At 40.2% G+C, this 14,605-nt stretch overlaps 2 protein-coding genes across 4 annotated transcripts; one reads left to right on the top strand and one right to left on the bottom strand.

Annotated features, from left to right (window-relative positions):
• Positions 1 to 1,622: 1,622 nt before the first annotated feature.
• LOC106748462 (TBC1 domain family member 14-like) lies at positions 1,623 to 8,947 on the bottom strand. Of its 2 annotated transcripts, XM_014626990.1 has the most exons (2): positions 7,960 to 8,947; positions 1,623 to 7,815 (listed from the first exon to the last, which is right to left on the bottom strand). In XM_014626990.1, the coding sequence occupies exons 1-2, from the start codon at positions 8,465 to 8,467 to the stop codon at positions 6,596 to 6,598; spliced, it is 1,728 nt and encodes a 575-aa protein (XP_014482476.1). In that variant the 5' UTR covers positions 8,468 to 8,947; the 3' UTR covers positions 1,623 to 6,595. The 2 variants fall into 2 exon arrangements, with proteins under 2 accessions (XP_014482476.1, XP_014482475.1); XM_014626989.1 differs by having other exon boundaries at positions 1,623 to 8,947.
• A 260-nt stretch (positions 8,948 to 9,207) lies between these two features.
• Positions 9,208 to 14,444, top strand: LOC106748463 (rho GTPase-activating protein 11A-like). Of its 2 annotated transcripts, none has more exons than XM_014626992.1 (6): positions 9,208 to 10,011; positions 10,098 to 10,254; positions 10,563 to 10,731; positions 10,871 to 10,946; positions 11,036 to 11,808; positions 12,277 to 14,444. In XM_014626992.1, the coding sequence occupies exons 1-6, from the start codon at positions 9,316 to 9,318 to the stop codon at positions 13,604 to 13,606; spliced, it is 3,201 nt and encodes a 1,066-aa protein (XP_014482478.1). In that variant the 5' UTR covers positions 9,208 to 9,315; the 3' UTR covers positions 13,607 to 14,444. The 2 variants fall into 2 exon arrangements, with proteins under 2 accessions (XP_014482478.1, XP_014482477.1); XM_014626991.1 differs by having other exon boundaries at positions 10,098 to 10,290.
• The last annotated feature ends 161 nt before the right edge of the window (positions 14,445 to 14,605 follow it).

The raw sequence follows: 14,605 nt of genomic DNA, 5'->3' as shown, positions 1-14,605 counted from the left end.
CACAAATCTCCTAGGAACGTCCTGAGAATGTCTCGGGGACGTCTCGATGTCCTAAAGACGTCTACAGAACGTCCATAGGATATCGTGTGCTGTTTGAGATATAACAATGCTTTTCCGATTTCATATACTCATGCTACTTCCTCCATACTGTAGCAAAGCGATCGTATATTTTACGTTTATAATTAAACATGTATGTGTATATATATATATATATATGTACAAATTCGCAAGTATAATGTACGATTCGACACACGAGAGTCGCAAGCGCATCGTTTGTCGCAGTTTCTGGCTTTATCAGTACTCACCGGCACTTTTTTCGACAGGCCGAAATGTAGCAACTTGAACTCCTATTTAGCATTTCAGACGATCAGTTCCGTGAATACGTTTACTTTCGGTCACTACTCGGCAATATTTCGTCACCGAACGCGCGAAACTCACTTCCGGCGAGTCTAAATCGCGAGCAATCGGATCGGCTTCTCGAATTCTGAAGCACCGTTGCATCGCGCCATAACCGATCGAATACTACAGCACTTGAGATACACGAAGTGCATGTAGAACCGCGAACGACACAGAGTGCACTTTGCATTCTCACAAGCTGTTCCGCGAAATATTCATTTTCTGTGGCTTTTTACGACTTATTTCGCCACAATCAGGGCGTAAAACTCGTCCCGATGACGATTCACATGCGAAACTCCCTTGGAGTAAGTCGAAAATATCAAACGCGAGCAAAAGAACAATCCGGGTTCCAAACCGCCATAATGTAACGGTCCCGCGATTTTTTACTCGACATTTTCGACCGCGATATCTTCACTTTCAGCGGTTATTTGGCGATATATTATCATGACGAATGCAGGAAAGTTATTTTCAGCACTCCTGGCGATAATTCGAGCACGAGACTCACCTGTAATGAGTCGAAATTATAGGAAATACGAGAGGGCTTGCCGGACACGATCTACCGCGCGATATCGGCTTCCCAACTAAATGAACGTTGCCGCGGTTGAGATTCTCGAAGTATCGTATAAATTCGATGAGACGATACAGCCGACCAATCACGATGGCTCATTACAGTTTTATAAAACTGCACAAGTCAAGTTACGCAAAATGTTCGAGATAATTTCAATACCCAGAATATTAATAATTTTGCTACGATAAATGAAACTTACCTTTAATATTGCTGACGACGATGATTCGTTCGCGATTCTCCGAAGAAGAAATCGTATATAGTGCGGAACTTTGATCTGTTATTACGTCATGAATAAGTTATCGCGCGATGTTTCATTTATATTCACTTCTGAAAACTTTATAATGACATTCTATTACGATTATGACGCGAAATGCGTCAAACTTACTTCCATCTCGTCAAACGATCATTTGTATGCGATACTCATCTTTGGCGACTCCAAATCGCGAAAACGGTTCTCGGAGATGGTTATAATGTTATAATGTTATAATGTTATAATGTTCAAATAAACAATGTCGTAGAAAATGATTGATCGTTAAGTGATTCGATGAAAATAAAATAGTCCAAACAAGATGCAATACACATGCAAGAGGAATTTCGGAATTAAAACGTAAGGACCGGGAATTTTCATCTCCTCTCGACGAATAATGATTCAGACAAATTCGATGTCATAGAGTATAGTTTTATTCATATAGGAAAAGAAGTCGTCCATAGAGATATGTTGCTGGCGGCGTCATTTACAGTATTCCTTATTACGCGTGTTAATATATGTTCTTCGGTGTTTTCCGTTCGTAGTCCATTACACGATATAAAAATGGTCGTTATACGCTATTGCGATAAATATGGTTAATCCTTATGTCTCGATTAAATTGGGAAGCAAGCGTGTGGTTATGTACATAATACAGAGCTCTCGCGCTTAGTACTGTAAGAATTCTTTCGATAAGAAGCATAGTTAGAGACGTCGTCCTGTGAAATAGTCCGTGAGATTCGAGAATTCCTAATGCAAACTTGTCATTTTACGACCACGCGTGTGTCCTTCCCCAGCAAAACGCGCGTTCCTTCCTCAATTTTGTATTAAAAAATATGAAGATTTCTTCCTTTCTTATTTTTCTTCATCCTCCACTCTTATTCTTCGTGTACTAACGTCTCTAATGTATACTTTACATGTTTACCGATAGGTACAATCTGACAAAATAAATACTGGGATCGATTCTTTAGAAAATATATATTACAATATTGCACTTAAGGTAAATGTACATGATAAAACGCGTATAAAATATACAATGTGAGTTCCTCTATCGAGGCACTAACGACAAGGAACACAGAAGTGTCACATAGTGCATGCATGGTTGTTCGTGCACATACTCTTAACGTTTTTGCACTTATACTGTTTGTTTATCGTATCGTCTCTTTTAGGCATCGTATGTTCGATCTTAAGTGGAGAACTTAAAAGCCTAAAAAATACACGTAGGTATATCCATAACTATGTCATTTGCATCTACGATACATTCGCAATAGTAACATCTGACTATTTCGAACATAAGTAGAAGTCTGAATATTTGTAAAACTATGTCTTATGAAGTTAGAGACGATTAATCGCCTTTTCTCTGATACAATTCCTCAGTGGTCAGAAACAAAAGTAATTTAAATTAATAATTTAGAATATGCACTTCTCTCTCTCTCTCTCTCTCTCTCTCTCTCTTTCTCTCACATACCTATGTATTTCGTGGACGAAACATAGGATATTCCTACAAGTATTTTAACGCGATTATAACACATATACAAGCATACACCACGTGTGCACACAATTACACATACATACACTTCTGTTTATAGTAAATCGTATTTATAATTACGACCCAGATTATAGAGACTGTATGTATTAAATCGATAAGGCGGACAAATTATAAGACTCTCGCACTTCGCTTCGATCTCATAACGGGTTAAGTTATACATATGTATATATATATCCTCCTCGTAGAATTAAATGTTTCAACTAGTCGCTCGTGTTTCGCTTTCGTTACCGTCGCACTAAAGTTAAATAATTTTATTACAATTATCGGTCGCCGTTAGCCATCGGCGTAATTCGGCGTAATTGATGATTACAAAAATCGACGGTCTTTTTACGTTCGCGGCATAAATGGAGACGCTTTTGTTCGTCCTGCGAGTAGCTTTCTCGCTCAATTGCTCCTACAACCACAGTACGGTTGGCACATCGTCGTCATTTTATTTCGTTAAAATCACGTAACGCGCGAAACGGAGAGACGTGTGCAATAACGTACAGATAAATACGCTTCATGGGGCACATTTATTCTCGTGAGTAATCGGTACATGCGGCGCAGAGGCGCCGATAAACCTATAATATCGTGATAAAAGACGCAAACAATCGAGAGAAGAAGTTCGGTGCATCTAAAACTACACGAGCGCGACGATGAAAATTCGCGGGCTCTCGTGCACTTACGATCCGTCGCGCGTCTCACGACGCCGAGAAATTTACAGCAACGGAAATACGTACACACATACGTACATGTGTAAGTGGAATATGCATACAGATCGCACACACGCTTAAATACTTGGACATTCGACGTTACATTGAGATTTCAACGGCGTAGAGGGTCAACGCAAAAAGTACAATTTCACACCGACGCATCGTGGCCGGCGGTTAAATTAATTAAAGGAGAGCGTTACTGTTAATACCGTGTCCATTATCAATTACCGCGCGTACGAAGATCGATCAATGGGACGTTAATTAATCTTTCATATCGTCGACGGAAAGGTCTGCGGCACGCGTGGTGCGTGCGCGCATTTATTTATACATACGTTATTTACGTGAATTTCAAGTGTCCGGAGTCTCGAGATAATTCGTTTCATCGTGCGCTAAACTAATCTCACACCTTATCCCGTTTGTGCTCCTCTCCTTTTTTTTTCTTTTTGTATGTACATCTATAAACTTATTCATTATCGTTCGTGATAGCTAAGTAGTATAGTAATTTGGAATAGAGCGTGGATGGAATGAGAGTATTGTCGATTAAAAACTAGGATATTATTCGCGAGTTTCGCGCAGAGCTCACTGGTCGGCGAGACCAGGTGTCCGGCACGTTCGTCGTTCTCGAATCTTCGTGAATCATACGTTGTACAAAACATATATTGCAGTACCACCGCAGTGCACCGCGGCGACCCGTAAATTATCATTTTCGCGTGTACGCAAAACCTGCACAATTAACGGTGGATGCGAATACATCATTCGCTATCCTTTCTCATTCTTCCATGTTCGTGCGAAACAAATAGCCACCAGGGCAGCGCTACGAGAGTTCAGGTAATCTCGTTTCGTAATGACAAGCGACAATTCAACGAGCCGCGATAATTGTTTCGTGTCATCTGCGTATTAGCCGACTGGCATCTCGACACACGCTTCTGTAATTAAACTTTCTCTGCCGTGTTTCCTATATATTTTGTCCCATTATTACTATAAAAAGAGATATATGTACTTGAATATATAATTTTATACCGGTAGGTGGTGAGGTGAGACGATATATTCTAAGTTTTCCGTAAAATTTCAAGCTCCCAAGCCATGCTATACGCAGCTATATCGCGATGTGCTTGTGACTCAGTCATTCTGAAATACCGTGGATAACTCGATCCCGAGACAGACAGATACGAGATCGTGCCTATATATCGTACACAGTAAAGAAGTAAAATCCTCCTTATCCCGCGCACGCTTCCATATTAAATAGGGTGGTACGCACAACAAGCACACACAATAAGCTTATTGCAGTTAAATTGTATGAAAATACACCTTTGAGATTATTCCCTTAGGAGAGAGATAAGGTTCGGTAGTTACATAGAAAGTTCTCGTACATTCCTAAACCTCGAATTTATCCTATCTTCGTTATGAAGGCCACTCAAAAGACGGGACATCAGATAAGATTTCGCTGCTTTCGAACTGAACAGACTGCCATACGATAACGAAGAGAGAAAATGTCACTTAAATACTAAGCGAAAAACGCGCGAAACTTCCGCGTCGCGTAAATATCGCAAAATTTTTTTATCACACGCGCTTCATTGTAATAATCTCATACTCAGCACCTTGTTCGTGAATACCGAAGGCTAAAAATAACGAAGCGAAATAATGCGAGCAGCACGCATCGATTCGTGCCGGGAAGAACTCCAGAACTGCGCAAAAAATGTAACTCGTTACACGTTCCGGGAAATGAAATTGCGGTTATACGGTGCGGCAATGTGCTCCCTTGGCAGATATCTAACATAATATTCTGAATAAGTTATGAGAGATCCGCTTAGAAATTCGTCAGTTCGCTCCCTTATTATATCTTTACGTTTGCACTATTTAGCTTCGCATCTGCACACAAGCCGATATCGATTAAAATTTTCGTATGAAATATATGTTTTGTGGCACGTAATCTCAATTTATTTCGTTAGGTGTCTTTCGCAATACATCGTCGTAAATATATATCAGTATATATTTAGAGTTTCTGCAAATAGCAATTAAATACTTCATAGCGAGAATCATTTTTTTTTTCCTTTTAATTGCATCTAATTCTATTCACGAATGAGGATTATATGCATTTACGTGTATATAATACCTGTTGTAGCGGTATATTGAATATAATATTGTTGTCCGAGTATATATTTCTCTTCGTTCTCGAGGAGAGAGATGGTTTCCAGCGTATAAATCGAATAGGTACATAAAGAATGGACCAATATTTATCTCAAAGCTGGAACGCATACGATGCTGCGTGTATCGCAATTTATATGTCGGTACGTGAAGCAAAATCGATGCATCTCGGTCATTTAAATATCACAAATCACTAAAAATTTAATATAAACTTCTAACATGATAAAACTAACATATTGGTAGTAAAATCGATGAGGGGTAAAACAAACGAGATAATATATACAATTGAGCTAAACTTTGAACCTAGCAATATAGTACTCTCTCACACATATACATATACATTCTCTATCTCTGTTTTTCCCTCATATATTGAAGAGTATTTCACAAGATGTTACAAATATTATTTGTCACATTTCGAAAAATACTAAACGAGAATGTAAAGTGAGTATAGATCTATTATGCTTAATAGAGCATCGAGTGTCTATGCTTCAGATCATTTTTCCTAATTTCACTCTTTACAAGAACATATCTACAACTAAATGAGAAACAGTCAATTGTATTATTTACATGAAAAATATGACTCCTATAACAAATTCACTCATTTACATATATATATATACATATATCTTTTATGACTTTCCATGAAAACGATCCAATTTTATGTGCAATTAATTTAGATATATATATATATTACGTCTTTATGTTAATTACGAGACAAAAATTTTGAATAAAATGCAACAGATTTAAAATAAATAACAATTCAGATGCTTTCAGGCATTACGGAAATATTTGGAAATATCCACGAGACCACATTCAAACGAAGGTAAATCTCGCGTATTATTGGTAAAAATGTAGATTTCAAAAAAAGTTAGATTTTCAATGTTAAATAATAATAAATAGAGGTAAAAAACATTTGCACGTCCAGAAATTGCTTTTCCCTTAGCCGCAATAATAAAGACGGTACCTCAAATTCAATTTTCGCTGTATCTTCCAGTGCTAAATTACGAGGAGAATTGAAGCAACATCTGCTGGAACGTCGTCGTCCCGACGGTAGTGGACATTTGACTAATACTGTTGAATAAAGATTCCGCCTGTAGGTTCTCCGGTAATCTAGTGAGAAACTGAGCGCCACGCACGAAATCCATCTTGAGTAATTCCTCTTGATACAAGTGTAACACCCCGAGCGCTGTTCTAAAGAGAAACTCGTCCCCGTCTCTGAGAAAGACGTCCCAGATTCTGCACGCAACGTCGAGAGGCATTGCTTTGGCATATATCGTGTACAACCAGTCCAACAGATACAAGTCTGGGCTCAATCCGGCTACGGTGAAATGGGAGAAGACTTTTGGCAGCTTATGCGCAAGAGCACTGGAATATACCTTGTAGTAAATGTTCATTCTCTTTTGGTCCAATGTAAAGGCGGCTCTGTGACAAGGATGATTCAGCAGATTAGCGAAGCAAGCGAAGGCGTCCGGTGGTTCCATGTTCAGCGATAATACAGCGCCGACGAAACTCATTCCTTGCACGTAGCCAACGTCCGGTCTGTATACGGCATACGCTGCCAAAATACCCTGAAGGCTGTCGGATAGTGGTCCACCCTCTTGAAAGACACATAAGGTAGGAAAGGTACGAGATACGTCTAATCTGATCGCGGCTAACGACTCGTTGGTAGGGCACGACATCGCCCTGTCCAAGCAGAGATTATAGAGATGCGGAGTAATATTTAAATTATTCGGAATCGCTAGTTTCCATACTCTACCGCGAACACTCGGCGGCAGACCGCGCCACCACAGATCCCGCACTTTTTTCGTGTTCTTAACATTTTCGAATTTAGGTAGGACGTGCACGTTCCACGTGTTCGAGTCCTCGGCTAATCTCTCTTCCTCCTTGAGCTGAGATTCTCGTTGTTGCTTGCGCTCTTTCTCCTCGCGCAGCTCTCTCTTTCTTGCCGCCTCTAAAATAGCATTGTATTGCTTACGATGGCGTTCCTCCTCCAGCGCGTTCTTAGCCGGCAGATTCGCTGGTCTCGGCTGTTGAATTAAAGCTGTACTACCGCCTACCTTATCGACGCTTCTTGACGGGCTACCGGTAGGCGTCGACTGTTGGGAATCCTTGCTCTTCCATGAGAACACATTCTTCGTGAAGAGCGAATTCAGCCCCCAACGTTTCGCCTTGTCGTTCTTCTCTACAACGTGCTGTTGCTCGTCGGATCCCAGAAAGCTACCTGAGGGTGATATCTCGCTAAGGGAAGACACTGTGCTGCTACACGATCGAGGCAGACTATTCCTCGGACTACTGTTCGCGCTAACGTTCTCGAGCTTCGTATATCTATCCGAGTCGACCAGTTTCACGCCGGATCGTTCCTTACCGTTACATGGAGATTCTAAGTATTGAGAAGCGCAGTCAATCTGCGCACTGCCAGGAGGAGGCGCCTTAGTCTCTTCTACGGAGTACAGCTGCTTCGTCGTGGGATTGTACGCCAAGGACATGCTCTCCAGAGCATGGTTCAGGCTGGTTCCCGCGACTCCCACGGAAACTATGTTGCCGGCGTCGTACCACTTGTTCTCCCGGATGTGCACGCATAGTGCCTTGGTCCTTGTCGCCGAGGGTACGGGCGCTACGTCGCATGCCAACGCCTCGTCAACGTTCACGCTGTCGCAGCGCACCGAGTCCCCGTTCAGGGACACCAGTTGCTGCTTGCCGACCCTGGGCACGATGTTGCTGGCGATGTAACAGCCGGACTCGCGTCCGGCTACCTTCACCACTTGGTAACTACCGTTGGTGGTCGCGTGGTTGTTGTAGCGAGACTTCGCGCTGCCCGGGACGGGTTGCGTCCCCCCATTCAGGTGCTGCAGGGACGTCGCGGGGCTCTTCATGGTTCTTCATGCGCGACCGCCTAACCTCGCGAGCGCGTCCGCCGAGTTACCTCTAATCGTGGAGAACGGAAGCCATTCGCGCATCGTCGAGTCCTTCGACGGCCGACTCACGAGTCCCTGCACACGCATGCTTTCTTATCGATTGTCAAGGTCCCGTGACGAGTCAGCATGGAAAAACTCGATCCCTCCTCCGACAGCCCGTCCGTCCCGACGATGTTCCGAGCGGCCGTGGACGGTATTCCGGGGGACGAGACCGGGATGACAGGTGGATGATGCACGATCTTCCCTCTCGCACGAACGTCGCACGACGCAGTCTCGTGTCCTTTGACAGTCGCCCCGCACGGGATCGCAGTAGAGTTCTATATCCGTCTACGGATAACGTCCCCCGTCGTCTAAAAATGTATCATCCGATAATATCGGATGAGGGGTGACGAGAGCGAGAGAGGATCGAACAGTCGCGAAAAGTCACGCTCTTCGAAATCGCGACCACGGACCACGGAAAGATCATATGGACGGAGCATTCTGCGGAGGGTGGATATACACGTGCTCCGCACTTCGACGCGGAAAGTGGGAAAAAAAGTGCCGTTCGAGCGAGCCGACCTATCAACGGCGAGAAAAGGGAACTAGGCGCGCGACTTTACGTTGCGATATCGCTCACAGGATAGACTCGTCGTTATTCCTGCCCGCACGTTGGCAGTACTGAAGGAGTGTCAAATTCAATACAAACGGATGTTTAAAAATGTACACTATACGTGCCATTGAATGATGTCGATTTGCTCGTAATTTCTCACTGGACGTGATTTGTCGTGACATTCGTGCGAGATCAACGTTGCACCGGTCTATTGAAAATGTTGGTCTACGATGTGCTGCACAAGGAGAAGGTTTATCATATCGTCGCCAATGATCTCAGGAGCTTCGGGGTTAAGTATCGCTTCAAGAAGAGTATGCTTAAGAGCGAAAGACCCGAGGTCTGCAAGGATATCTCCAAGAGGGTCTTCAAGATTCCTCTGTTTTATCAACCCTTGGATATCGTGAATCTATCGTCGGGTGGTATAGTTCACGTTCCCGTGTTTGTGATCCAAGCCACGACCTTCCTGGAGAAGTATATCACTCAGGAGGGTCTCTTCAGGAAAGCCGGCTCTCAGGCGCGACAGAAGGAGTTGATGTCTCGCTTGGACAACGGTGGCAGTTTTGGCGAGAAGAATCATGCGATCGATGTCGCCAGTTGTCTGAAATCTTTCTTCCGGGACCTGCCAGAACCACTGATACCATACATATATCATGACTTGTTCGTACACTGCGCATTGCTAAAGAGTTATCGAATACAGGCATTATTGCTAGCATGTACACTGTTACCACCGTATCATCTGAATACTTTAGCATTTTTTATGGAGTTCTTGAAAAAGGTTTCCATGTATGAGAAACAAAATAGGATGAGCATTGAAAACCTAGCGAAGGTTGTCGGACCAAATATCATGCCCTTAAGAGACACAAGTATGTCAGCTGTACAAAATAGATTGCAAATGCACTTGACTATCATCAAGGTAGTACATGTTTTTTTTAGAGATATTCTTGGTTAATATAAGTAGTATAATGCAATTATCATTGTTATAAAGAGGTATTATTGCAGATATTAATTGAAAATTCGCAAAATATTGGTATTCTACCACCACACATTGCGCAAAGTATTTCTATGGAAACAAGCGGTAGTACAGATAATGGATTAGACTCGTTTGAACTACTTGGAAAGTCTAAAAAGAAGAAACATCGTAGTGGAAGTCTTACACGTAAGCCACATCTAAGTGCTACCAATCTGAATCTAAGTATGTCTATGCATGTATTTATTCACCCATATACTATATATGTACTAAACATCCATGTATGTGATCGACATTAATAAGGTTTATGTAAAGCTGACCGAAAGATTAACAAGACTAATGATATTTAACATTATTCTCATTAAATTTAACAAATGTTGATACAATTATAATATTGTTATGCATATTTTCGCGCACATATTATGGCATGATACAAGAATAATATTGTTTATTATATTGATTTAATAATACTTAGTATCTTGCAATGTTTTCCACAGGAATGTTCAATGGATTAAAGAAAATAGTTGGGAAAGGTATTGATGATGTTTCTAATATCAACCATCAACAACTTCCTACACATCCGGAGCAGTTAACTGTGCCTTTACCTAAATTTCACAAAAAACGAAAAGTAGCAGAGAGAATAGATGCTCCAAATATAAAGAAAAAGTATGGATCTATTTGTTGCCTTACCTATCTGTACTTTGTGTTGATTTTATTTTCTCCCCTACGTATTATTTCATTATATCTGGTTTAAAATAATATTATTGTCAAACAACGCACATGAATTTAATGTATCATGTTTCAGGAGAGTGGCTGACAAATTAGACAAGTCAAAGAAAATAAGACTGAGTTTGGACAAATTTGTGCCTAAGAATAAACCAGTGAGTATATACATACACCAGCTTCTTATATCTTGATCTTGATATAGTATAAAACAACTTCAGTAATCATTTGTGTCAAATATTTTCAGAAAAATACCGACGGTGACCCGTCTGATTCATTTACAAATAATTACAAGTCGCACGTACAATTGAGACGTTGGAGTTCAATAAACAACTCTTCCGATGCGCGTAAAATACGGAAGTACAGCGACGAGATATCACACTTGAAATTCATGAAAAATGATGAACCATCGAACGATGATTTGCTTCAGGAATACGATAACGTATTTATTGATGCCAATGTGAATTTATCAGACGATGGTGGTGGGAAAGGATTATTTGTAAATGAAGAACGCCATAGAACTAGCGAGCAATGGCATATAGAGACAAACACGAGCTTGAAGAAACTAGACACTATGGATGAAAGTGACAATAACATATGCTTGTTGGTTCCTGAGGAAAAGACTGATTTGGAAGAATTCGATATGTCTCTTCCTCATACTGACACGATATCATCATCGAGTGATCACTGTGAAGAAGATTACGTCAGAATTCCTAAAAGCGAGTACGAAGATATAAAAAATCGAGTTTCCGCGATTGAGTCGCGTATTTCGCAAGAATTTGGAAGTATATACGATGAGGAGAATGATATAACTACACACTCGGTGAACAAAGTGCAGACAGCATACGAGAAAACATTGGAAGAGGCTAGTATTGAAAATACCTTGACAAGTGATTATTTAGCAAAGAAATTGAGTAAAGAATTAAAGATCAGAAGGTCGGGAGAACATAAAATAATTAGATCTCCTAGCGCGAGAAAAATTGGAACATTAAGAAGACGTTCGCAGGAGAAAGTCACCAGGTAATTGAAGAAGTAACTTTATTATATAATATATTGAAAGTAAAAGGATCGTATATTTCAAAATATTAACCCTTTGCACTCGAGAGATCCGGAGCGGAGCCATTTAAAATTTGTCTTCAAACTTAAAACAAACTATTAACAACTATTAACAAATTAACAAAATTAAAAAAACAATGACTTTTCTTTTAATGCGCATATCATTTACTTATATGTGAATATGATCTTTCCACTGAAATTGCTTCGAGTTGCTGGTAATATGAATGAAAAAAAACTTCGAGTGCAAAGGGTTAATATAATTTTGAAATGAAAAAAAAACAATAATATATACTGTTAGAATAAAAAGTTGAAGTAGTGTGTAAAAACAAATCAGACATGAAATATAATAAATTATTACGTGATATTAATATCACGTAATAATTTAATTCACTAAAAATATTATGAATTATTTATAAACTTTTATCTTTGCAGCAAACGTGTTAGACGAACCGCATCGTGGCACATATCTCCGGAATTCAATTTGCAACATCATATCCAACTGGAGAAACAAGTGAACGTTTACCCCATCGAAAAACAATCGACGTTTACTGGCAATTTCTTAGAGGAACAATTTTATTCTTCGGCGAGATCCAATGAAATTACTTCTGACAATGCGACAGATGAGATAGCCTGTTTACGTGACCAAGTGAACACACTGATTTCTCGTTCAGGAGAACAGCACAAAATTTCAAATAATAGCAATTTGAATCTTTCTGGATTTAAAGATCTACATTTGGCAAATAACCGGGTGGGTTCATCTGTGCGCAGAGCATCGTCTTTCCATGGAAAAGATTTTGTAGACAATTCATCCTATTTCGATAAGAAAGTAGACGATTTGAGAAAGTCTAATAGTCATCAAAATATAATCTTAAATAATGACTGTTTACAAAGAGACAATACTATTGTTGAAGGCTCAAACGAGGTATCTTGGAAAGATGCGAATAGATATTTTAAATCAGTATCGCGGACAAACACGCCCGCTCCTCAGACCGGTAGAGCATCAGTCGCGAAACTTCGAGCGCAAAATGCCGGTATGGTATTGGCTAAGGCGAAATTATTTGGCGAATGTACTACTAAAACGTCCGACTTTACATCAGCAAACTCGTCGAGCAAGAAACATTGTCGCGATAATGTAAATGTAAAACGTTCTCCAAATTTAGCTAAAGAAACAACGGACGTGAACGTCGAACATTTTAAACAGTCGTATAAGAGGACCCAAGTCTCTCGGAAACAATCCAATAAAGAGGCAAAAGGTAAAAATTATTACCCAGTTGTGCTATCTTCAAATATGTCACCACAAATCAAGACACAGATAACAACTACGCAATCGAAACTGCTCCAAGAACACGTGGACAAGAATTACCATTCCACGCAGAAATTCGAGATACAAAGTCAGAAACTGTCGAACAAGGATCCGATTTCGTATCAGATTTCTGCTAAGGATAAAACTATTAATATTACACGTGATATGGAAATTCATCAGAAGGAAAACGCTGCTACGAAAGTATCGCCTTTGATGAAGATGTCTATCGATACCATATCGCAAAATTCGAATCTATATTCTTACAAACCGGATGTTAACAAAACGCCGCACATTAAGCGGCCTTTAACTGTCAAGACCCCGAAAAGTACCAAATTAATGCGTAAGCCGCCAGTTGAAACACGTAGAACACCGTTGAAAGCGACAGCGCAATTAGGAACTCCGAAACGTCAAAGTCCTAAAAGTATTCTGAAGACAAGGACTCTCAGTATGCATACGTAACAGAGAGAGAGAGAGAGATAAAGAGAGATGCACAAAGTATAAAAAATAATAAATATGTACGTTGATTTATATGTGCCTTATCTTTAGACTCGCGCGATATTTCAAGAAGGTATAATTTTTATGCTTATTAATATTTTTGTATATTTTGGTGTTCCTAGTATATCGGATGCTATCAATGGAATATATAATTGTTACTATAGAGTTAGTATGTGTCATGAAACTTGTAGTTTAAATATGAATGTTTAAAACTGCATTCCGCGCGTGAAGCATTGTTTAAGCGGAACAAATAGTAAGTGGTATGATTGAAAGACGCACCTGTGAATTATTACACGTTTATCATTTTATCAATTTGCTGTTTTTTTTTTTTTTACAAATTGAAGAAAACATACGTTAAACCTTTGAAATACTACTTTTTAAGACTAGTCATTGCATGTATCTGCTCGTTTACATGTGTTCCTCGTTATATTCATCGTCATCCACAACTTCGAATTCAATGCAATATTCATACTGTCTTATCGATATACATAGACGTAATAGTATCAGTAATTACTATAATTGACACCACCACCCGACTCATAAAATATATCTTTTGATGAATTCGAAATCATTGCATATTTCCATGCGTTTTCCTGCCTGATTTATCCAAGAAAGAAACTCTCTCAGCCTTGGTTCGTAAGATTTCAAACTTTCCGATGACGGCATGATAGCGCCGTGATGGAAATGAGAATCACGATAGTCCACGTGGTTCACGGTGATCAGACGCGTGACCAATCACGTGGCACCGCTTGTCCTTCGCCCGCTGTCAAAACACTCTTACCGCTTTTGACATTTTGTGTATGATGCAACGAACGTTCTGACTCGCACACGTTTATAAATTATAACATATAGCGCAAAAATATCGTACGTTCCGGTGCTTCCGTAAGGAGAAAGCGTGCGATAATGCGTTAACGCTAAAAAGAAATCCACGTCATTCGTGTGTGCGTTACATACGGTGACATG

The sequence above is a fragment of the Dinoponera quadriceps genome, unplaced genomic scaffold, assembly GCF_001313825.1.
Source record: "Dinoponera quadriceps isolate SergipeBrazil2010 unplaced genomic scaffold, ASM131382v1 scaffold2183, whole genome shotgun sequence".
NCBI classification, from domain to species: domain Eukaryota; kingdom Metazoa; phylum Arthropoda; class Insecta; order Hymenoptera; family Formicidae; genus Dinoponera; species Dinoponera quadriceps.
The sequence above is the reverse complement of the archived record's forward strand: the minus strand, read 5'-3'. Positions and strand labels throughout refer to the sequence as shown.